Source organism: Heloderma suspectum, chromosome 13 (assembly GCF_057233095.1).
Source record: "Heloderma suspectum isolate Gila_16-S chromosome 13, 16-S_ref, whole genome shotgun sequence".
In the NCBI taxonomy this organism is placed as follows: Eukaryota; Metazoa; Chordata; class Lepidosauria; order Squamata; family Helodermatidae; genus Heloderma; species Heloderma suspectum.
In genome coordinates, this window is record NC_139470.1 from 12265452 (window position 1) to 12290468 (window position 25017).

At 44.7% G+C, this 25017-nt stretch overlaps 1 protein-coding gene across 13 annotated transcripts in view; it reads left to right on the top strand.

Moving 5' to 3' along the window:
• EP400 (E1A binding protein p400) overlaps window positions 1-25017 on the top strand; it is an 87855-nt gene that overhangs the window by 13704 nt on the left and 49134 nt on the right. For 10 of the 13 annotated variants that reach the window (XM_084819514.1, XM_084819515.1, XM_084819517.1 and 7 more), the window contains 19 exons: window positions 2333-2420; window positions 2775-2882; window positions 3545-3930; window positions 5260-5562; window positions 7006-7191; window positions 8976-9116; window positions 10122-10200; window positions 11176-11228; window positions 13436-13493; window positions 14752-14841; window positions 16101-16202; window positions 17656-17849; window positions 18570-18747; window positions 18872-19008; window positions 20600-20769; window positions 21421-21595; window positions 21730-21866; window positions 23163-23349; window positions 24048-24214. In XM_084819514.1, the coding sequence (XP_084675640.1) occupies window positions 2333-2420; window positions 2775-2882; window positions 3545-3930; window positions 5260-5562; window positions 7006-7191; window positions 8976-9116; window positions 10122-10200; window positions 11176-11228; window positions 13436-13493; window positions 14752-14841; window positions 16101-16202; window positions 17656-17849; window positions 18570-18747; window positions 18872-19008; window positions 20600-20769; window positions 21421-21595; window positions 21730-21866; window positions 23163-23349; window positions 24048-24214 (2939 nt within the window). The remainder of the gene's footprint in view (window positions 1-2332; window positions 2421-2774; window positions 2883-3544; window positions 3931-5259; window positions 5563-7005; window positions 7192-8975; window positions 9117-10121; window positions 10201-11175; window positions 11229-13435; window positions 13494-14751; window positions 14842-16100; window positions 16203-17655; window positions 17850-18569; window positions 18748-18871; window positions 19009-20599; window positions 20770-21420; window positions 21596-21729; window positions 21867-23162; window positions 23350-24047; window positions 24215-25017) is intronic. The other 3 variants (XM_084819518.1, XM_084819520.1, XM_084819527.1) reach the window with 1 other exon arrangement.

A 25017-nucleotide genomic window follows, 5' to 3' on the forward strand; every position in this document is an offset into this window, starting at 1 on the left:
AGATTGTTTTAGAAGTTTGTGTAATTTATTATAGGAATAGCCACTTTGTGGGTGTTTTTTCCCCAAGTGTCTCCCTGCACTTTCCAGCGCTTCACTTTTTTTGTTTTTGTCTTGAGGAAAAGACAAAACTTGTGCAAGCTGATCTTTTTAAAAACACAATGCTTCCATTGGTTTGTTGGTTTGACAATGTTAATATACTTCCACGCAACACATAATTTGTAGAATTCACTGCCCCAAGGTGTGGTGATGGCTGCTAGCTGAGATGGCTTCAAAGGAGGATTAGGCAAATTTACAGATTAGGAAACCACTATTAATGGGTATTAACGATGGCGGCTTAACGGAACCTCCAACTTCAGAGGCAGTGTGCCACAGAATAGCAGTTGTAGGGGAATATCAGTGGGAGAAGGATGTTGCCTCCATGTTCTGCGCGTAGGTTACCTGGAAACATCTGCGTGGTCACTGTGAGATGCAGGATGCTGGTCTCATCTATCACGACCTTTCTTATGTACTTAAGACTTTAAAAACGGGGATAGGGACCGTGTGGACCTTCTACATCTCAGTAGTATCAAGGGCTGTTGGTCCTCTCTCTCATCTTGCAGGACTATGCTTTACAAGGTGCAGAGAGCCAGGATGGTGTAGTAGTTAGAGTGTTGGACTGGGACTCAGGAGATCTGGGTTCTAGTCTCCACTTGGCCATGAAGCTCAATGGGTGACTTTGGGCCAGTCACTAACTCTCACCATAACCTACCTCACAGGGTTGTTGGGAGGATAAAATGGAGAGGAGGAGGAGGATGATCATGTAAGCTGCCTTGGGTTCTTTGCTGGTGGAAAAAAGGCAGGATATAAATATAACAATAAAAATATTTATTATTTATTTATTGAAATACTTCTATACTGCTTAATATATTAAAAATCCCTAAGTGGTTCCCATTAAAATGCACATTAAAATACAATGAAATATAACATAACAGTATAGCAGCCCAGAGAAAACAACAAATAATGAAAACATGAATAACATTTGAAAATGTTACAATACTGTAACAATAACAACAGGGTAGTAACAGAGCCAGGGAAAGCCTGTGTGAATAGGTGTGTTTTCAAGAAGCATTTAAAACTTGACCCTGTTTCTGCCTGTCAAACCACACATTGGAGAGTGTTCCACAGGGTGGGTGCCACCGCTGAGAAGGCCCTCTGATGCACCGCTACCTGAATTACAGTCCCTTCCCTGTGGAGTCAGCACTTTCAACTGGGTAGAAGTAACAGGGAGAATGGAAGTGGGGACATTAGTTGCCACAGAAAAGGCAAATGTAAGACGGGTTTGGAGGCTGGATGTTCAGGAGGCCAGATGGTGGTTCAGAAGCATACATGATGATGGAAGGACTTGCACCAATGGTGTCCATAAGCACACCTTTTAACATTGCCCTGTATATGTGAATGGCTGCATTTGGGGACATTGGTGTGCTGAGTGAGAAATTGTCCTTCACCTCTAAACTGAATGGCGTTGGCCCCCACTGGCAGAACTTTCTCAGGGCTTTGCAAGGGGTTTCCTCCGAGCCCTCTCCTGCCAGTGTAAAATACAAGCCCTCCCTCCACCTATCACAATGATGGGCCTTTTGCCTGTGTATGATGATTGGCGTAATGAATTACCTTTGCTGGCATGAGTTCAGTTTATTTTGCGTGTAGCTTCTGTTGGCAAAAATGATTTCAGATTTTTTATCTGGTATCTTGATAGTCAATCTGTCCTAGCTTTGTTTCTTAGATACGCTGGAAATTAGATGGCTCTGTACATTGGATTGTTACGTACATTGGAAATTGGGTGGATCCTGTATGCTGGGAGTAGGAGGAAGTGCTCTGAATTTGGGTGGGAGTCACAGATGTAAGACTGCAAGGAGTGAGCGCTTGACATGTCTACTTGTAATGCAAAATAAGGTTATGACTCATTACACGATCAAGCTTTGAGCTGTGAGGGAAGAAACTCTTAATATATATTTGCTTTAATAGGAAATAGAGATCACAAGAACTGCCACAGACATTTTTTCTTTCCTCCTGTAACATTAAGTGTATCGTTTGAAAGTAAATGTTCTTTATCAAACGGGTCCCAAGTCATCTTAAATAGTAATACCTGAAAGTACAGGTAAGTGTATAGGAGTTGCTTCATATTCTTTCATTACAGACATTTTCAAAAATGGCTGACAGCTCTTGGACAGATATTTCTCTTGAGTTCCTCATGCAGGGTTTTTTTTTTTGTTAAGAATTGGGCAGATAAGGCTCTGTGATTTCTGTAAAAGAGGATTTCATTGAATTTTGACTGTTCTGTTTTGTTTTATAATAGCAGGCGCATGCGGGGGCTCCGGTAACGGGAACTGTGAATGCCATAGAAATTGAAGCTTTTAAGAGACAACAAGCACTTACGTCAGCAGGTATGGGCCCTTTCAGTAAAACTTTTCTCATCCCTTTAGGCTCTTAACACAAGGACCATCTTTTGCCTAGCACTTGTTTAAAAATGCCTTCTTCGTTGACCGTGTTGCCCAAGTATTGTGGCCTGTTTGTTGCAATGGGGAGCTTGGTGTGTGTCATGTGCTCCTCTCCCAGCCGATAGGCTGGATTTGAGATACAGCGTGTGTTTTGAAGCATCTGCTGCCGTGATGCTGTACTTTCTCAGTAGACTTGTTAGATAGTGACCGATCTCAAAGTCACGGGTCGTCTTTGTAAACGTTGTAACCTGAAACCCCTTCCGCTGTACCCTGCCGTAAATGGAATTTGAATATCACCAGATTCGTCTAAGAGACCCCGAATTGAAGTGGGCCGTCATGGGATGGTTTTTCAGCATCCAGGCGTGACTTCAGGAGTCCCTCTTCAACAGCTCATGCCAACAGCACAAGGTACTGTGTCGCCACATGCCAGCCGCAGATTAATTTAGCAAGGGGAGGATGTCAGTGCTGGAAGCAGAAAGCTTGCAGAATTGAGCCTTTCTCAAATCGCTGGTTCCGCCCCATCCTTCCCCCTTGCAAATTAATATTTGGTGTGAAATGCCTTGTTCGTGTCAAAGGAGCTGAGTGACGGGCTCCAGTGGTGCATGTGGGCATGGAAAACGGTCACGCAGATTGATGCAAAATCATTCACCGGAGAGCCTGCCAGTTTGCAAAAGGTTGGCTCTTGATAGTAGACATTGTTGTTGTTTTTTTTAATTATGTATTAGTTCTTACATTCATGCTGTGTGTTTTTGTCTGAATTACATTTATCTGTCAGCAACATTTTAAAATCTTTGGACATGTAGATGAGCATTTAGTAATAAGCTTTGTTTTTGTGCTGTGTGTTCCAACTCATAATTTAAAAAAACACCAAAACATCTGTTTTGTGGCATGGTAGATTGGTGTTGACTAAATTCCTTACGGTGATTGCCCAATGACATTTTATTTAACTGAGGGTATTGTGCGGCAGAGAGTTAACTTTATCTTCCTGATGTTATCTCGGGTCACACGCATCCAAAGGGGCAGGCTTTTGAAATTCACCTCTGGCCGTTCTCTCGTCTTGTTTTCTGCAGGCGGAATGCCTCCCACCCCTCAAGCGGTACAGCTCACGGGGCAGAAGCAGAGCCAGCAGCAGTATGACCCCTCCAAAGGGCCTCCGGTGCAGAATGCGGCAAGTCTGCACACGCCCCCTCCTCAGCTTCCGGGGAGGCTGCAGCCCACCAATGTCCCCCTCGCCTCCCTCCCGGCGGCGCTGCAGCTCGCGCAACAGCCACCGCAGCTCACGGACGCTCTGGCGCCGCCTCCAGTTCACGTGAAGGCCCAGCCGCAAAACGTCTCCGTTGCCGCACCCCACGGCCAAGTCCAAGTGCCGCTTCAGCAGCAGGTCCAGCCAGCCGCGCACGTGCAAGGGCAGCTCACGGTGCAGGTCTCACAGCCGCATGCTCTGCCACAGCAGCAGGTATTTGGGCACAAGCGGGTGTGGAAGTGTGGCCTGTTCTGAAGACCTGACTTCTTTCTTTGTGTTGAAACTTTTTTGGGGAAGGGGCTGGAGGGTAGAGCCCAGACACATGGAACAGCCATTTTGTGACGGGCAAGCTCATGCCTCGCAGGACCAATATTATTTTATTACATTACTACCGCCCAATGGCCAAAGTGCACAAGAACCATTCAAACCGACTTTGACGCAGCGCTGCTTTAAATAAGATTCTTTGGCATTTGAGTGTGATAGCAGAGTATAAAGCACAGGTGGCATGCCTTTTATTTATTTATTTGCGACACTTGTATACCGCTGCATAGAATAAAATCCCTCCATGGTTCACGGTAAATGGGATGCGCTTACCTGTATTGTGAGTGGAGTAAAACACACAGAGGGTTGGACAGCTGATCCTTTCCCAATGGCTGCACACATCTAAGGAGTAAAGCGGCTCAAATGCACATGTGTGCAGTTCAGATGTGATGTGTGGCACGCATATCTGGTGCCTGGGCATCACAACCGTTGCCTCTGTGCGTGTTGCTGACATTCTCTTCCTCCACAGTTGCTGCACGGATGGCGTGATCAGGAGGGTGCTCGTGGTTGGCCTGCGGGATCTTACTTGTAGCATTGTAAACAGCCAGGGTTACTTCCGTGTATTTATGCGCCCAGGGTGGGGCTGTTCAAACTCAGCGGTTGCCCAGTTCCCCATGTCCACGGTCTCTAAGCTAGGACACAGTTGAGAGAGAGCAAAACCTGTTTTCTTGCCTAGACACTGGCGTCATAAAGAGTGGTGTAGGCCCAACCCCACTGGTGTCTCCCAAGTGTAACCATTTACTGTCTCTCATCTAAATGAGTGCTGCCATTGATTCCTATGGGGAAAACCTGATGTGCTGCCCTTGGGAATAATGTTGAAGGCAAAGGCTTGTCTCAATCCCTGACACTTGGTGGCCTGGCCTTTGCCAGTAGGTAAACATAGTGTCTGAAATCTTTTGGGGGTGGATACTTGTGTGTCTGTCTTTGCGCTATACTGTCATCCCACCACACATGTTCTACCTTTCACAGTGGCCGGCACCTCACAGTCTAAAAAAGCTAGAGTAATTTTATATACGCTATCATAATTGTGGCTACAGTCTGATCCAAAATCTGGAATTGTAGCTTTTCCTTTCAGATACTCTGGATTGGCACAGTTACGTCACTATTTGATGCGTGCATTTTTTGTATGGTACTGTAATGCAGATGTCAGTGGCGCATCACTTGGCATCCTTTTGTTTGTCATTTTAATCTTTCATCGGAATGGGTGTGTGCCCTTTGCAGGCCGTGACCCTGGCGCGAGTTTCGGCAGACTCCGTCCAAACCTCTCAGCGTCTTTCAGCAAACGCGCTTCCTCCTACCTCGTCCAACCCACCAGCAGCCATTACCAGCATGGCACCCCAGTCCACGTACCCGGCACAGACTAACCGGACGTCGCCAGCGACAAATAAATCTGTGTCTCCGATCGCCTCCAAACCCCCAGGCTTGGCAGTGAACGCAGCACCAAAGACGCAGAGCCCGGCTCAGAATGCAACCGTCCTGCCACAGGACAGCTCCCAAGAGAAGCTGGCAGAACAAATTAAGCTGGTAAAGATTCCCCCACCCCCCACTGGAATCCGATGACAAAAAGCTAAATATGCATGCAGATCACTGTTTCAAAATACGAATTTGCAGCTGTTGGTGTCTGGATTTTTCCCTTCTGCTTCGTAGCAATGCTGCCGGTATTCTCTGCCTTATGATTAGTAGTACGGAACAAGGAGCACCCTTTTGCAGCTTCATTGTCTCTGTCGCACAACCGGCCCTGCTTCTGTGCAGATCGAAACCAGAACTTGGTCTCAACAAGAAATATAATAAAGTATGTTTTGGCACATGTGGGGTGTGCCAAGGCAAATTTGTTGGATTGCTCCTTGTGAACTCAAGGTCTGCAGTTTTAAGATGTGATTTGGAAGCTGATTTGTGTACCCCAAATTAGGTTAGAAGCTGGCGTCAAGGTCGGTCATTGCTTTTCCTCCGCAATGAATCACTTTGAATTAGACTTCCCATGTTTTATTTATAAACCCAGAAGTCTCAGTCAGTTTGCCTGCCTTTCTCTGTCTTCCAGTGGAGGCTTAAATAAACTGTTGATATTTTGAAGTCTCCATCTCTCTTTCATGAAGTTTGCACACTTACAGGGCTGGTTGGAGGCCTCCCCACTTCCCAGATATAGAGGGCCTGGCACTGAGTGTTTTGTACTTCCAATATCAACTTATTTCTCCAGGACTTTTAATTTAACTTTTATTTGCTCTCAATCTTCTGCTATCTGTAGTTTTATATTGAGATGAGATGTTTTCATTCTATTTTTTAAATTATTATTGTCAACCACCCTGTGAGTTTTATGTGAACTGAAGGGCAGAATCTGCAGGTGAGGCCTACAACAAAATGTTGAAATGTAGAGCACATTCAGGGTTCTAGCCAGACATTCCTTCTTTCACTCCATTCCATTCCTCTGATCTCCCACTTTTTTTGGTTCCCCTGCCCCCCGCCCAAACATTCTGTGTTGCTTAGTCCTCACAGCATTTTGGGGGAGGCGTAGGGGTTGTCCCTTGGGATTTTTTTAAAAGATTTTTTGTAACCCTGCAAATCTTGGGAGTTCCTCCAAGTGTGCAGATATCTCCTGCTTGTGCACAGACAGTGCTGTTTTGCTACACCAGGATCCACACTGAGAGAATGAGCTTGTTATTAGAATATAGGACCCCAGCTAGCTCCTGAACTTGTGTGTGTGGGATTGGAATGGGGTGGGAACAGCCTCTCCTTTGCTTCCTGTCTTGTTATGTCTTGATCAAAGCTCCGCTCTTAAGCCGTGTATGGTTCTTGGAAGCTTCATTTTCTTTCTCTTTTTAAGTATGTCTTGTAACAGTGAGCAATCCATCATAGCTTCTGATAGCTGAATTATGTTTTAACCTGTCAACGGTGATGTTTTCTTCAGCCTTCTAAAAGTGCAATTTGTTTCCAACGAGAATTTTTGTTTGTTTCCTTGCTCGCTTCAAAAAGGAAAACCAAGTCCACCAACGAATAGCAGAGCTGAGGAAGGAAGGGTTGTGGTCTCTGAGGCGGCTGCCCAAACTTCAAGAGGCCCCCAGACCCAAATCCCAGTGGGATTATCTCCTGGAGGAAATGCAGTGGATGGCAACGGACTTTGCTCAAGAAAGGAGGTGGAAGATGGCCACTGCTAAGAAGGTCTGGGAGCACGTCCTGCATGCTGTCTTGGCAGTGTAGCACAGGGATGGCCCTTCTGTGTCCTGGGGGTGGGCCTCTTGCCTCAGAAATTGAGTACCTTGCAAGTGATCAGACTTGGTAATAAAACTGGTGCCATCGAGCAGTGAGGCTCCCTAGCTACAGAACATATGCGTAGCTTGACTTACAAATACATATGCTTGCTTATTACAGACTGAATCCAAGTGCACATCTCCTTATTCCATACAACCTGAAAACATTTCTTTCCTTATGAGTAAGGAGAGGCATTGCGTGGAGATAGGCACGAACCTTGTGCCTGGGTGCTTTGTTCTCCTGCTGCTGCTTCCCTCCTCTGCCCGTCATGATTCAACTCTTCCTGGGTTAATTAACCAGAGCTTCCCATTGCATCCAGATTGGGAAACTATGGCTAGCAGGAGCGGAACAAGCTGAAATCGGAAACACAGCTTCTAACCATGGCCCTCTTTTGACCCTGGCAACCATAGTTTCCCAGCCTGGATGTAATGGAGCCCAGTTAATTAGCCCAGGAAGTGTTGAATCACAATATACCAAAGTGGGAAGGGATAACATGAGAAAATAAGCCACGTATGTGTATGTCTAAACTAAGCCATTAATTATGGTATACACTTTCATGGACCAGAGCAGTGCTTCTTAAACAGGGTGCCCTAATAGTTCCTGGGTGAGTCACAATCTGTGGTTTTTTAAAAAAAATTCCAGGGATTTTTATTCTTTGGGCTGACTGCAAACCATGACTGTTGTGTGGTCTCTTAAAGAGACAGGCTCACTGGCTCCCTCCCTCCCTATAGGTCAGGGGTGGGTACTTATGGCCCTCCAGATGTTTTGGCCTACAACTCCCATCAGCCCTTGCCAGCATAGCCAGTGGTGAAGGATCATGGGAGTTGTAGGTCAGAACATCTAGAGGACCACACGTTGCCCACCCTTGCTAACGGTCATGTTTGAATTGTATTCAAATACATACTGTCTGTATAAACTTATATTAACATTAACAATACAATCTTAAGAAACTTGTTCAGTCTTAACTACTGATGGGATATTCTTGAGTTTTCTGTTATAGAGCAAGAAAAGCAGGGCTTGAAAAGTGGAGTTTACAAGTGAAAGGCTGAGTGAGTTGACAGATAGGTCCTGCTTTGAAATGTTTGAGAAGCACTGGGCTGGAGTCCACAATCAGACTTATTAATTTTATTATTAAAATTTATGCTCTCTCTCAATCACATTATCAGGGCAGCCCTGGAGAGCTGCCGCCTGTCAGGGTATAGGCCAGGAGTGCACAATCTCAGGCCCAGAGGCCAAATCTGGCCCTCCGGAGTTCCCCAGATAGCACCACCTCCTTTCCCCCAGCCACTGATCTTGCGTGGTTTCCCGGCTTTTGTGCCATTTCCCTCCTGTTCTAAAAGGTTAATATATGTGTCTCCAAAGCTAAGTTACTGGCACTAAGAGCTTTAAGCTAAAACATGCTGGTACATTTGGTATTTTGGCCCCTCCCACTTTGCCTTTGGTCCTGCCCCCTTTTGTCTTTAGCCCCTTCCGCCAATGGATTGCCGCCCCCGAGAATTTGGCACTTGGGCCAAAAGAGGTTCAAGGCTGTTGGAGTAGATAATCTTAGGATAGATGGACAAGTAGTCTGACCTAGTATATGGTATTAGACTTGCTAAAATGACCAAACAAATAACAGCTGTAAAAGCCAGAACTGCATTGAGGTGGAAGAAATGTCTTTCACTGCCTGGTGACCTGATTTTATTTTTTCTTAGATGGTTCGGACTGTGGCTCGCTACCATGAAGAAAAGAAGCTTAACGCAGAGCTGACCAAGAAGGAGGAACAGAACAAGCTGAGGCGCATTGCTGCGACAATTGCAAGAGAAATAGAATATTTCTGGTCTAATATTGAACAGGTAGAGCGTTCCTTTCCCTTCCTTTGCCAATCAGCAATCACTCTGGTCTTCAAACAGGAATAGGAACCGGGCTCCCATCGTAAATGCGCTTACCTGGCAGGAAGTCGACTTGAACTCAGTGGCATTTACTTCTGAGTAGACATGCCAAGGATTGCATTGCGTGCCATGTTTTGTGATGTGTCAGAACAAAGGGTTGTCCATTCGGTAAGCAGCTACCCAGTTTCTTAAATGGAAGGTGCCGGAGTTCCAACTTGCTTCCAGGCACCTCTCGCCTGTTTGTAATGGTTTTAAGTTATGTTTATTTGATGTGTTTGTGCAGACTGTTAAACCAGGATTCCAGAGCATCTTGGCTTATTGTGAACCAGCTGCACCCTTGTACATGCAGCCCTCTCATTCCCACATTCCTCCTCCACACTACTGCAATGGCTAAACAAGCCAGGAAGGGTATGTTTAGTGTGTCATTTGAACCGGGTGCCTAGCTTGTTGCTGCCCTTACAAGCCAGGAATTGTAAACCAGGATTCTCTGGAATTGTGGCTTATTCTGTGTGAACAAAGACAATATGTATTATGATTACTGATTTATACTTTTATTATATATTATCATTTCCTCCTTGAGTTTTGATGGAGGGGCATGCTATAAATATTATAATAATTAACCAGACATGTGAGTTCTGGTTGTGGTTCCCTTGCTCAGTGTTGAGGGAAGAGCATGCTGCACATGCTCAAGGATGCTCTGTCCATGGCTTCCCATTTTCAGAGCTGTACTTGCGCTTTGAACATACAGTGCTGTAAGGCTAGGCTTTGGGTAAAACCATGACAAGAAAATGTAGGTCACAATCCTATGCATGTTTCGACAGAAAAAAGTCCTACAACTCTTGAGAATGCTGGGAGATGTAGGACTTTTTTCTGTCTAAGCATGCATGGGATTGCACCCTTAAGGTCTTAAATGTTAACTTATGTGTCTGTCTCTCTTATTCATGCTGCCTTCTTTGATATATCCTTTAGGTTGTGGAAATAAAACTGCAGATTGAATTTCAAGAGAAAAGGAGGAAAGCGTTAAATTTAAAGAGGCATTCAAAGAAAGGTAATTCTTCCCTGTTTTATATTGCTTTCTGCAAATGAGGCCCCTTCATAATTGCAGGATGTGTGTTCTTGCTCAATTGTTCAGCGTCAGCTGATAATGACTGTACTATAACAACAAAGGCAGTAAAGAACTTTATGTTCTGCAGGGCATTTAGTGGTGGCTAAAATAAATGGCCACCATAGAGCAATGGACAATTAGAGCAGTACAACCATGGAACCAATTCCCTAGGGAAGTGGTGGGCTCTCCCACACTGGAGGCATTCAAGAGGAGGCTGGACAGCCTTCTGTCAGGGATGCTTTGACTTGGATTCCTGCATGGAGCAGGGGGTTGTACCCAATGGTCTTATAGGCTCCTTCCAACCCTACTGTTCTATGATTCTGTGTTCTTAGAGCAATACAGCAATGGAACGAATTACCTAGGGAGGTGGTGGGCTCCCACACCGGAGGCATTCAAGATGAATCTGGACAGCCACCTGTCAGGGATGCTTTGACTTGGATTCCTTTGTTGAGCAGGGGTTGGACTCGATGTTCTTATAGGCCCCTTCCAACTCTACTATTCTATGATGCTGTGATTCCATATCTGGTTGCCCTTCGTGCTATATGTACATTATTATTTTAACTTTGCTGCTGTCTGTTTTTTAATTAAAGGTTTTTTATTTAAAAGAAATGACAAGATGGACAAGAAGAAGTGTTCCTCTTAAATTTCAAGTTATAGACATCTTTAAATTATTTTTAGGTATTTGGTTTTAATATTGGCCTGGTTCACACATTTAAAGCCAGATTTTCTATTTAAAAAACAAATTCTGGCTTACTCTGATCAAGCCAGATCTTAACCGAGCCCTGCTCACTGTGCATGAATATGCAACATTGGCTTCTTGCTGGATTTATTTTCTTATTTCTGGGTGAATTTGAATGTTAATATTTGCAGAGAATGTGGAGTGACTTAAAAGTTGCATAACACCTATTACTATTACAGGTAAAGATACAAGATATTTAGAAGATATTCTGCTGGAAAAAGAAACCGACTTGGTGAGGGTCTTCCCCCCTCCTTCCCCCTCCGTTAATTCTGTCTTTATTCTATATTTTCTGGTTATTGGAAAAGGGATGCATACTCACACTTCACCAGCTCCATATTTTATCCTCTGGAGGTTTGGGATCGTTCAGGAAGGAGATAATTTTAAGTGCTGTTATAAGAGTAGAGCCCTGATCAGCACCTAGTTTTGTCAGCAAGGCACTTTGAGTTGGGTGTTGGTGACAGTGGGACAGTGTCTTCTACCAGGACAAACTATTTGTCCATCTAGCCCAATACTACCTGCTGTCAGGGTGGACACTGACCCCATAGAGCCCCAGAGCAGTTCTGAGGAGGAATAGCAATCCGTGGGAGAGGAGCTCACTCGTCTCTCACAGGCACAGTAACTGGCAGAGATTCCTCCTGCCAGCATTCCTGGGATAGATAGTGACCTTGGCAGTGAGAGGGTGCTGGAGGGGGGCTTGCCGGATGCTCGGCGCAGACGCAGGGAGTGGCGACCAATGGAGGGCGCCGAAAGGAGGCGCTCCGCTCATTTGGCGCTAAAACAATGGTCGCGTCCCGAGGACCCAAGGGTAAGAGGGAAGATCTCTCCCTAGCCCATAAGTTCAGGGTCTTCCCGCGGTTCTCCTTCAAATGGGGATCAACTGCCTTACCTGGAGCTTAGGCTACTCTGCTATCTACCCCAGTGCAGTTCCTTGCATAGTTGTTGTTGTTGTTATTATTATATTTATTTATATCCCGCCTTTTTCCCAATACTGGGACTCAAGGCGGCCTTACAACGTTAAAACTGCTACAATTAAAACCTATAAATAGAAATATAAATACAACTGTATAAAAGTTAAAAATATGATTAAATCATCAATATTAAAATTGTAAAGATATTAAAACATTAAAAGACAACCAGAACAACAAAAATGGTATCCATACGTCGCATTTTCCCAGGTCCAGACTAGTTATCCCCAAAGGCCTGCTGGAACAAAAAAGTTTTTACATGCCTGCAAAAACATATCAAGGAGGGTGCCACTCTCGCCTCCCTGGGAAGGGAGTTCCAGAGCCTTGGGGCAGCCACTGAGAAGGCCCTCTCCCGCGTTCCCACCAGGCGTGCCTGTGATGATGGCGGGATGGCGAGAAGGGCTTCCCCTGAAGTTCTCAGGGTACAAGTAGGCTCATAAGGGAGAATACGGTCTTTCAGATAGTTGCTAGTGCTTAGCATCTGTAAGAGTCATAAAGTAATAAAAGAGTAAAGCCTTGCAAAGAATCCTCGTCGTCTGTGTCCTGAGTTGGCTGTTGGAGGGGACTGCAAGAGGCAGCTAGGGCGCTCCTGACACCTGCTCTGGCTGCAGCAGCTTGCCATGGTCTTGAGCAGAGGTCTTTCCCATTTTCTGCTACCCGATCCTTTTAGCGGAACATGCCAGGCGTAGAGCCTGGGACCTTCTGCATGCAAAGGAGGTGCCCCTGCCACTGAGTTGTCATCCCTCCTCCTAACATAGGTGGATATACAACTGGCCATGTTCCAGTAATGGGGATGTGGGTGCAGGAGATTGCACCTTGCTTCCTTGGGCACTTGAGATTTACACAAAATCTGGAGGTGGATTTCATGAAAACACGCCATTCCTCTTCTCCCCCACCAGCAACTGCTCACACTTCCATAAGCCTGAGTTTGATTTGCCAGGCCCTTTGCTACTCAAACAGACATCAATGCATGGCAGGGGAGGTTGGTGAAAGGTATCATTTTCAGGGAAAGGGCCTATATGGGGAAACGTTGCCCTTCTCTGTCCTAACACTGCTCTCAGTCATTTTAACAGCTTGGTTAGGCCCCCACAAGTTTGATCATAGATTGTGAAATGGAATTTACACAAGAGGATTGAGCTCCACCGAGGGTACTCCTAATTTTTCCAGTTGTCAGTCCTACGCCTCGGGTTTTACCTGCTTTACGGGCTGAGGCTTTCATTAGAGTGACCGATGGGCAACATGGCTGGGTTGTTGGTCTCATTCTCTGTCCCCTTTGAATTTAACAGTGACAGAGGTCGGCATTTTGACTTTAAATCGTAGGGACCCTCATTGTTTAATTGAAGTGTTGGTAGATGTTCTCCTCCAAGGGTTACTGGGTTTTTTCGGGGGTGGAAGCCACAAATACTTTTGCCGAAGAAGACACCAGAGTGGTCTTAGCACAGATTTGAAATACTTTTATGTATTTTCTTTTCAGAGTTCATGGTCATCTGGGAGAAAGAGAAAGGCAAGCACGTCGTTGACCGATGATGAAGGTTGGTCACTTGCAGTCGGCAACTCTGCTGCTTAATCCCCGCTGCCAGCCTCACCCACTTCTCTGTAAATATGATAGCTCAAGCAGGACCTGCAACAAAGTGTTGCAGTGTGGACGGCTCCTGTTCAGGATACTCCATTCCATTCCCCCTTCCTTATATTTCCTATTATTTATTTATGTATTTCTTTTTTTCAGAAAATTTATTTGACACTTTTCATTTTTTTAAAACCCAAAGTGGTTAACTAAATAAAATCATGCTCACATACGAGAAAACTAATTGATAAAACAGTAATAAAACAATAAAATACTGTATAAAAATAACTAAGGGTAGCTGGCAATGCTAGTGGTCAGGAAAACACACGGGCATTCTCATTCCTTACTGGGTTGTTCTGGTTCTCTCCCCCCCCCCCCCCCCCCGTGGTACAAAATCCCAATAGGTTTTGTACTTTTGCAAACCTTGGGGTTCTCCTGAGCCTTCTGATACCTCCCTCATGTGCATAGAGTTGCCATTTGGACTACATAAAGCCCAGCACTTGGATAAATGAGTTTGCTATTAGTATATACTAATGAATGGACCCGGCTTCGCATGACTTGGAATGTCCCTTACCTTTATCAGCGTTCTTGGATCTTACAACATTTTAAAAATATTTAGATTCCTGTCCTTTGGCTCACAACACTTTAAAAGAATATCACAGTGAAAAAAACCATTCCAGAAAACCCCAAACAGTTGGTAAAACTTGAAAGCAGAATGCAGCAGCCAAGAAAAAGAGAGGGAAGGAAGGACCATTAAACTGCTTAGAGATGTTATTATATTAAGTGGTATATAGGTATTACTAATACATGACAGAAGTAGATCAAATGCTACTACATGCTTGAGTTATTAGAACCATTTTTTAAAACTGACGCTGAAAAGATGAGCAAAGTAGGTGCCTGAGGAATGACTGTGGGAGGGAGTTCAATCAAAGAGGCACCACTCCTGAGAAGGAGTTATTCCTGGTAAGCTACCTGCATTGACACCTGGCCAAGGGCCAATACTGAAGGCCTCGACAATCAGGCCAACAACACTTACAGGTACCATTGATGTTAGTAGAATTTAGGTGAACGTATACTAGCATCTGTGTTTTTAAATCTATTGATTTTTAGTTCTTTTTACCGGGGCTGGCAGAAACCAGCAATATATTAAACTGTCAGAATATTCTGGCAGCATCATGTGGTTTCCTACCCTCAGTGTGATCTATGGGATTTCTGTTTTGGTCTAGTTGAAGATGAAGAAGAAACCATCGAAGAGCAGGAAGCTAAAGAAGGCAGTGTCAATCATCAAACTGAGCTGTCCACTTTGGCCAAAGAAGGTGAGCCCGAAAGAATCTGCACAGCTTATCCATATCAGATTTGAACAGATGCCTTTTCCCTGGGTTTTTGTTTTCTTTCACTCGGCTCTTAGTCTCAGTATCACTGATGTTCTTGTTCACATGGGCTTTTTATTTATTTGGAGAGCTCAGCATGCTGGACTGTGCTGAATTATCGGCATGCTGTGTCAATGCTGTGGGCTCCATTCAGTGTTTAAAATGCTTTCTAATTCGTACGTCGGAATATGGCAGAAATAAATATGCCGTGATCGGCGCTTGTGGAGATTGGGTGTTCTCCCCATAGATGCTCTCCTGGCTGGCCACTGATGTTGCCAGCTGAGGAAGGAGTTTTGTGATCTTGCAAGGAGCCTGTTTGAACCTCTTTCAGCCTGAGGGCTGGATTTGGCTCCCAGGAGGGCCAAATTTGGCTCCTAGGCCTCAGTTTCTGCACCTTCATGGTAGGACCTGTTAGTATAAGCACATTGTATAAGTATACAATGTATAAGTTTAATTTGGAATCAACATGGGAGCACATTGATATATGAACCATAAGCAGGACAAGAAATAGTGTTGTTACCAAAGAGAGAATGTGCTAATTCTGATGTAATGAAAATACCCTACTGTAAACAGCTACAGAGATAATTAAGCACTTGATTTTTCTTCCTGAGAAGGTCATTATTAAAGAACGCCAATGATTAGAGAGTTCCAATTAAAGGCTACTGTCAGTTTTGCTCTTGATTTAGGCAATTAAATTGCCTGGGTTTACCAGTTCAGCAGGAGGTAAAGGGGGAGCTGGGTGTCAGGAAAGGACTGGCCCAGTCTTCCTCAGACTATCCATTTGGTTGAGAAGAAGCAGTCTGGAAGGAGGGTGAGTGTAGCCCCCTTCTCTCTGGTCAGAGGCCACTAATGATACCACTTCTCTTTCCCTTCCTCCTGCTCCTCCCCCTGGGTCGTGCCTGCAGACACTCTGCTCCGTGTTGAGCCTGCGGACCTAATCTCATTTGAGGTCTTCGTTAAATTGGAGCTTGCATGCATGGACGAGAAGATGTTGTCTGTGCCAGAGACTTTATACCTTCCAAAATGGAACTGCTCTCTTTTCCCATGAAATATCGTAGTTGTGTACATGGAAAGTCTGGATGTTGATGTGAAAGCCTCCTTGTTAAAACGTCACATCCCCTGTAAAATGGTTTCCATCTTCCTCTGGTTTGGTACTGAATCAAGGCCATGACCTGATAACTCTTCTTGTTTTCAACTGTGTTCAGCTGAGCTGCCTTTGGATGATTTGCTGAAGATGTACGAAGGTGCCTTCATGGAGAATTTTCACTGGCCCCAGCCGAAGCCGGAAGAAGAGACAAGTGAGGAAGGTATCTTTTGTTGGTGGCTCGTTAGAGAATGCTTTTAGGAAGGCGCTTACATTTGAGGGAGAGCTGCAGTGTTCTGCATTCATACTTCCTTCCCAAAGATTGCTGTTTGTTTTGATTTGGGAGAGGCATTTCCACTTTTTGGAATGCGGGGAAAATGAACAAAACCCAATGAAATGATTGGTGGTTGGGAGAAAGAGCGTGAAGCCATGGTCCCCTGGGGAATCCTGGAGGGTCACCTTGGGCCTCTGGAGGGCAGGATTTGAGATTCTGCACCTGTGGTTCTAAAGAGTGGTGGTTTTATTGATTTATTTTTATTGATCTATTTGTATTTATTTTTAAAATTTCTTGGCCACCTTTCAGGGTAGAAGCCCTCCCACAGCAGCTCACAGCAATAAAATACATAAAAGCAGTTAAAATATTAAAAGTGATAAAAACATAAACACAATAAAATAGCGATAAAAGCAGACAATAAAACCAACAGCAAAAACAGCAACAACAGCAATCACATCAAGAGAAGGCCATGGTAAAATAATGTTTTCAAGGTCTTCTTAAAACCCCGCAATGATGGAGCAGGGAGGACCTCCGATGGCAACTCGTTCCAAAGGTGTGGGGCCACTGCGGAGAAGGCCCTCTCATATGCGGTCACCCACTTAACTGCTCTCATGGGTGGGCAGATGAGACAGGCCCCTCTTTCTGATCTTTAAGTGCGGGTAGGCTGATATGGGTGAAGGCGGTCCTTCAAGTAACTTGGTCCCAATAAATTAAATAATTTATTTGCAATATTTGTATACCGTTCCACATCCAAAGATTTTGAAGCCATGAACTGCAGATAGAATAAAATAATAAAAACCATGTTAAAATAATTACTATTTAAAAAAAAAGAAACAGTTCTGATAAACTGAGCTCTGATAAAAACTGCGGCCAGTTACTCAAGAAAGGCTTCCTGAAATAATGTTTTCAGGAGGCACTGGAAGCATTGCAACATTGGTACCTGCCTGACCTCTAAACAGGAAGGGGGCCACAGGAAGGGGGCCACCACGCTGAAGGCTCTTCTCCTGGTGGACTCCAGTTGGGACATAGGGCCACGTGGAACCACCAGGAGCATGCTGGTGGTGTAGCCTTGCAGCAGTCATAAGAGGTAGCCTGGGCTGAGATGGACTAGCTTGCTCAAGGCTGCATAGTGAGCCCAGTGGCTGAACAGGGATTTGAATCCAAGCCTGACTCTACATTATGCTGTGCTACAGTGGGAAGGCATTACTTTGCCTCCTCAAAACCTGCAGGCTGGGGCAGTACACCATCTAGGTTACCAGGCCTGCAGGCTGTTCATGATCTCGGTCGCATCTGGAGTCACTGTCTTGGTTTTTAGCCTTTGCAGAAATAGTTTCATGCGGCAGATATTACTTAGAAGCTCCTGCCTGTGCAGAGTTGATTGTCTGATGTATTGTTTGATCAGAAATGGAAGACCACATAGCTGAAAAGGAACTCCTTCAGAAGGATGTTATTCTGATCGACTCCCTCCTCAGCATTGATCAGTATAAAGGCGCAGAGAGAGCAGTTCCTCTCAAGAAACACGGGAGGGACATAGCAGAAGTGGCGGCTGCAGCAGAAGCACTCTTGCCAAAAGGCAGTGCCCGGATCACAACTGCGGTCAGTATTTTCCATTTCTCTTGCGACACACAGTTGACTATGCAGAGAGGTCTCCAGGGCAGACTTAGAGTGTAATCCTATGCATGTTTCTTTGTAAGCATCTCCCACTCTGTTCAGTAGAACTTACTCCCAAATAAGGAAGTGTAGGATTGCAACCGTAACGCCAGTGCTGCTGTAGTTATCCTGCCCTCTTCCCTGCAGTCCTAGGAATTCGTAGCTCCTTGTTTGATGTGAGGAGGTGTCCACAATGGCTCAAGTCTCTCCACTGCCCATAGGAAGGCAGGGATTATGTGACCAGGATCTTTTGCCTTGGTCCTGGTGACCTTGGCTGCTCTTCCCAGTTCTTCCTCTGCCTTTGTCCGAGACAGAGCTTGGTTTTTTTCTCTTCACAACCTCTTTGATTGCTCAAGCTATTTTACCTTGCACTTCCTTTTAGTCTTTGTGCACTTTTACAAAACTAGAACCTCACCAGTACTCTTCTTTTCAATTCCTTCTGCTCTGATCCGTCTTTTATTCCGTTCTATCTTCTGCTGACTAGCGATGTGAGATTTCTTTTAATATCTGCTGGCAGCCAATATAAGTTCATAGAACTGGTTGGGGCGGTGGGGAACTCTTGCATTGGTCTATAGAAATAAACTTCACATATGTTAGCCAAGAGCTGCTGACTGTCCCGTGAAGGAAAATCCAGATCGGAAATGTGTGTGTGTATTTTTGTTGAAGGTTAAATACAACACTCCACCGCTCTTGTACGGCTCCCTTCGAGAGTATCAGAAGATTGGGTTGGACTGGCTAGCCAAGTTGTACAAGAAGAATCTCAACGGCATTTTGGCAGATGAGGCCGGTCTTGGCAAAACTGTGCAAGTCATTGCGTTTTTTGCCCATCTGGCATGTAACGAGGGTAAGCCGGACCTGTGGCTACCGATTATTTAAATTGGGGCTGGCCAGCGGGGGGCTTGCATTTCAGAGCTGCCACCCCAGGTGAGTAGCTCTCAAGCTTCCTGCTCCTTCTGGCTCCTTCGCAGGTGACTGGGGTCCTCATCTTGTTGTCGTTCGAAGTTGTAATATACTGAAGTGGGAGCTTGAACTGAAGCGTTGGTGCCCTGGGTTGAAAATCCTGCTCTATATAGGCAGCCAGCGAGAACTCAGAGCAAAAAGACAGGTACGGTATTGTATAGCTGTTGAATCATTCCGTGTCTGTCTGTTGAGCAGAATTGCACCTGTGTTTTATTATTTGTATTACCTAATTACACCCCACTTTCCACCCAAGGTTAGCTCCCATTGCAGATTTCATAGAATCATAGGATCATAGAATCATAGGGTTGGAAGGGGCCTACAACACCATTGAATCCAACCCCCTGCTCAGTGCAGGAAGCCTAATTCCCAGGTGGTCTCCCATCGAAGTACTAACCAGGGCTGACCCTGCTTAGCTGACGAGATCAGGTGCATCCAGCCCTTTCAACAGTTAACATCTGAAACAAAGGCACAATATATCAGGGCTGTGGTTCCTGGCCACTAGCAGTTGATGGTGGCATAGTCCAGGTTCCAGGCTCTTCCGTCTGTGGCCTTTCCCCCTGAGTAGATCCTGCTTGCTTGATGGTGCCTGGAGAAGCTGCTGTTCAGCGGGTAGGAACTGCTCCAAGAATCCCTCATACCTTGCAGATCCTAAATGAGCCTGGTTGTGGAATGCCCTACCCTTGAGGTACATTGGTGCGTACATTGTATATTGTACATTGTATATTGTATATTGTATATACAATTGTATATTGGCGCGTACATTGGTTTCATTCCGGCGCCAAGTAAAAATAATGGCTTTTTCCCAAAGCCTTTGAAGCCTAAATGCATTCCCTAAAGGAGCACACTGTGTTTTAACTGTTTTATTGTTTTAGATTTTAATTGGTATTAGCATGTTTAATGGTTTAATATGTTTTTAGCTGTTTAAATTTTTTATTGTTTTATACTGTTTAAATTGATTTTATCTGTATGCCGCCCCGAGATATTAATGATATAGGGCGGGATACAAATGTTTTAAATAAATAAACAATACAAAATTGAGTGGGAAGGAAGAGGTATTTAGAGCTGATGGATATTTATTTACAAGCAGCATTTCTTCAAGGTGGCGTGGAAGAAAACAACAGAATACAATAATTAAAATCAGCAGAAAATCTGCTCTAGAATCCAGAGGGTCCTTGGTATAAATTGTAAAAAAAATGTACAAATTTATGACTTTCCAACAGTGCATTAAATGCCTTGCTTGGGGCACGAAACTAAACCTTAGTAATTTAGCAAGTGTACATGAAGTGCCAGTGAGGCAAGAGTCATGCTTAGCAGTTGTTTGGGAAGGATGGTGTGGGGCAATACCCAAATGTTGTCTGGAAGATTGTCCCTCAGATAGGAAAAATAGCAGCCAAGAGAGCAATATTTTCTCCCCGCTTTTACCCCTTCTTCCCCCTTGACCCCAGCATGTAACTGTATTGGTGTTTTAAATCTGTATTTTAAATCTCTGCATTGCTGCTGGGTTTTATTCTGCTTGTACTGTTATATATGGTTTTAAGCTGCACTTTGTGGTTTTAATTTTTGTGAACCGCCCAGAGAGGTCTGGCTATTGGGCGGCATAGAAATATATAAACAAACAAACAAACAAACCACCTTATTTTTTAATGGCTCTAGGAGTTCCACCTTTTGTCCAATAGTTCTGCGCTCTTTTGTTGAACTATAGACTGCTTCTTTATGATCACATTTTCTTTTTTCAGGAGTGGACGGAACCCAACAGTTTTAACGTGTGCATCACATCCTACAAGCAGCTCTTCAAAGGCCACCAAGCATTCATGAAGATGCGATGGAAGTACCTTGTTGTTGATGAGATGCAGCAGATCAAAAACATGACGGAGAAGCACTGGGAAGCACTTTTCAGTCTCCGCAGGTCTGAAGCATGGAGAAATGTGTTGATGTGCTTTTGGGGCAACCAAATACTTTCCATTGGTTTCGCTCATTGGTTCTTGTAGTGTGAGCTAACCTCCCACAAACTTAGTTCTGGGCCAGGAATCTATCTCCAGGTTGAAAGGGGGTGGATGGTAGATGAAAGGTCGGTGGACTTCCAGGGTGGCTGTGGCAAGGGGGTGGGAGTGGGCAATACAGATCGAGACCATAGCACATGAGGAGGGAGGTTGCATGGCAACTTCAGGGGCTAATAGCAGCTTGGGGAGTATGATTTTTGGCATGGGGGAAAGGGTCAGCTCTCCCCTTCCGGTGTGCTGTGCTCTGGACCAGGACATGCACGCGCGTGCGTGCGCGCGCGCGCGCACACACACACACACACACACAGACGCTTTGCACCTGCTGTTTCAAAAAGGAAACCATGCTCAGGATAGACAATCACACGGCAAATGTATCACCTAGTCCTGGTCTAACTGGGGCCTGAATGCGTTTCCTCTTCATCTGTTGGGTGGTGGTAGAGGGTTCCCCCTTACTGATTTTGTTCACTGGTTTTCTTTTCACATTAAGTACTGCAGTAAACATCTGCTGATGCCTATACTTCATAGAATGTTGAACTGCTAAATCTCTCTCTTCACAGCCAACACCGCTTACTCCTAATCGATACACCTCTGCACAACACCTTGATGGAATTGTGGACCATGGTCCATTTCCTGATTCCAGGAATCTCCAAACTATACCTGGATTTCCCAGTGAAAGCAGCCAATGAAGAGAATCAGGATTACTGTCATAAACTTGTCATCAGGTTACACCGAGTGAGTCACCTACTTTGTGTGTGAATTGCATGCGTGGCTGTCCCAGGTTCACTTTCTTAACGTTATTGAACTGAGATGATATTAGTGTCAACTTTGATTTTCTTTCCCCTTTTCTTCCCCTCCCCCTGCCCCAGATGATCCAGCCGTTTATTTTGCGGAGATCGAAAAGAGACGTTGAAAAGCAGTTGATGAAGAAATATGAGCATGTGCTTAAGTGTCGGCTTTCAAACAGACAAAAAGTGATGTATGAAGATGTCATACTGCAGCCAGGGTATGAGCTCCCAAGTTTTAATTCCCTGTGTTCAGATTACACTTAATGCACATACTAACCTGTTCAGTTCAGTTTATGCTGGACCCTTGGTCTGATCCAGCATGGATCCATAAGGCTCTTCTTACGCTGTTATTGCTCGATAGCCAACCAGGCTGTTGCATATACATCAGGCTAAACACAGAAACAAGAAAAATACAGAATATCAATGTACAACATACAAGGAAATCAAGCCGAGCTTATTGATAAGAAAATAAGAAACTATTTAACAAACTTTTAAGGACGGATTTGTATGCTAAACATTATTAAATGAATTAAAGTAGTTCAATGACCTGTGTTACCATCTGTTGAAACAAAAAAACATCCTCTGCCAGAGCTGGCGTAACAAATTTAACACTGCGATATGTCACAAAATAATCTGTCCCAGCCAATAAAAGTTAGGTTTTATTTGAAGGGAATTATCACTAAAACCAGCAGTAAGGGGTTCAAGGTACCGAATCCTCAAATCTAAATAGAATGGGCATTCCAAAAGAAAGTGAACCAAACCTTCTACCTTCTGGCATCCAACTGGACAATGTCATAGAATAGTAGGGTTGGAAGGGGCCTGTAAGACCATCGAGTCCAACCCCTGCTCAATGCAGGAATCCACGTCAGAGCATCCCTGACAGGTGGCTGTCCAATGTCTATCCACCCTGTGTTGGCTGCTATAGCATCCCCTACTCTCCTTTAACCCATTGTATTGCTGCTAGAGAAGAAGAGAGCTAGCTGCAATTTTAACATGTAGCTTTTAGATTTAGAGAAGGATTATACAAGGCCTGGTCCACATATGCAGTAGAACGAACTTCATCGCGCCGGGGGGGGGGCTTGCAATTTTGAATGCTTCCCTGTGTTAAAAAAAACCCCCTCCCTCCGGAATCTCGGGAGTATCCAATGGATAGAATCCAACTAAAGTTCTACTTAAAGTAGACCCATTTAAATGAATGGGGCTTAAGTTAATCATGAGTAACTTAAGTCCCATTCATTTTGATGGGTCTACTCTAAGTAGAACTTTAGTTGGATGCTACCCAATGTTGCAGAACTGTTTAAGCTAAGCAGGTGTGGGTCTAATCCTTGCCTTGATGGGAGACCGCTATGTGGTTCACATAAGCTGTGCCAGGGCAAGTATAATAAATTAAGAATTTGCAGTTCAGCCGTAAGAGACTGATTCTAGCTGAATTACACTTCGCAGGGCTTTGGCGAAGCTTGTTTTCAATTGACGTGTTGCTTTTTCTCTCCACCTCACCTCTCCGACCTCGGCAGGACCCAAGATGCTCTTAAAAGCGGGCATTTTGTCAGCGTTCTTCACGTTTTGATGCAGCTGCAAAAGATCTGTAACCACCCTGATCTGATAAATCCTCGGCTCTCCAGTTCCTCTTACGTCTCGGAGGCACTGCAATATAGAACCGCTTCGCTGGTCTTAAAAGCGCTTGAACGCAACCTGTGGAAGGTGAGTTAAACAGCGGACTTGTAAGATGCCCCTCTTGAGAGAGCATGAGAGCATTTTCATCCTGATGTTCTCATCTGTGGTTATAACTCTATAGGCCATGCTGAGCAGGAGGTCTGTTGTGACTAGGCAGGGTTATGCCTAGAGCAGATGGCTGGCAAATCTAGCTGGCTGAAGCCACTGCCCCCTTTGCCTCCAGGTACCTGTTGAGGGCTTGGATTTGGCCCAAAGTCCGTCAGTTGCAGAACTCTAGTTCATTGCTCGCATGAGGGTTGTAGATCAAAGCCATCCAGCCTAAGGAAGAGGCCTGCATGACCCAAAAGCTTGCACCCAGCATTTTGAGCTCTAGCTCTGTGACGCTCAAACCTTTTGGACCTCAGGGATGTTTTTCCATATTGAGCTATCTAACGCGGAACTCCTGTGCATTGCAGATACTTTTAGTGTGTGTGTGTGTGTCGATTTATTAATTTTATGGCTGTAATGTTGGATGCTTGCCATTGAAAAGACTTTGTCTGGACAGGTGGCCTAAAAATCTTTTGAATAAACAATCCGTGTTTTTATTATTTAAATTATTGTCTCTTGTTTTGGCTTGTAAACTGCTCTTGAGTACTTATTACTCGAACAGTGTTATATAAATATTAACTTATAAAATAACAGGAAGAGCAATGCTAACTCCCAGATTTATCTATGCCCACCCTTAGGTTACAGACCTGAGTCTCTTTGATTTGATTGGGATAGAGAATAAAATGACTCGGTATGAGTCACAAGTGCTGCCCAAGCAAAAAGTGACCAGAAAGCTCATAGAAGAAATCTTTGCCTCTCCCCTGCCTCCTCCCAGGCCTAATCCAGTAAAGCTCAAGCCAAGCAGGTATGCCATGCTTAATAACAATATTGTTTCTCTCCTTCAGCTAACAATTAGAAGAGGAAATACAATTTTGCTCTCCTTTTTGAAGTGGAAGTAGGATGTTAGGGAAGTAATGTTTGCATCAAGAGAAAAATACGGGTTTGACCATGTTCGCCTGGAACATTAAGCCAGGGTTCTAGCGAATCCTGGCTTACTGTGAGCAAAGCTTCATGGTGGTGCACGCAGCCTGTTCACCCCCGCTCGGCTACTCCCATTAGCACAAGCAGCTTAACAAACCAGGAATTGTTTGCTTAGTGTGTCACCCAGATTTTGCTTAGTGTGTCACCCAAAGGGAACTGGCCTGTTGCTCCCTTTACAAGCCAAGATAATAAGCCAAGGTTTGTTCTTGGCTTACAAATCCTGGCTTAAGAGTGACAAACCAGGATCCAAGGTTTGGGCAGCACTCCCAACTCCCGCCATTGGCATTCTGGCTGAGGATGCTGGGAGTTGTAGTCCAAGATATATGGATATCTGGCTGGGGATGCTGGGAGTTGTAGTCCAAGGTATCTTCCCCAATATCTGATTGGGGAAGACTGCTGTAAGCAAACCATTCCTGGCTTGTTTAGCAGGAAGAGCCAAGCAGAAACAAACGGGCTGCATGCACCAGCATGTGGCTTGTTCACAGTAAGCCAGTATCCTGGCTTGCAATTCCATGCAAATGCAGCCATTGTGAAATTGACCTTCCTTCAAAATCCATCTCTTCTGTGAAGTCTTTGGGTTAACCCTCTTGTCCTCGTGCCCAAGTAAACTTGAAGCCTAAGCATGTG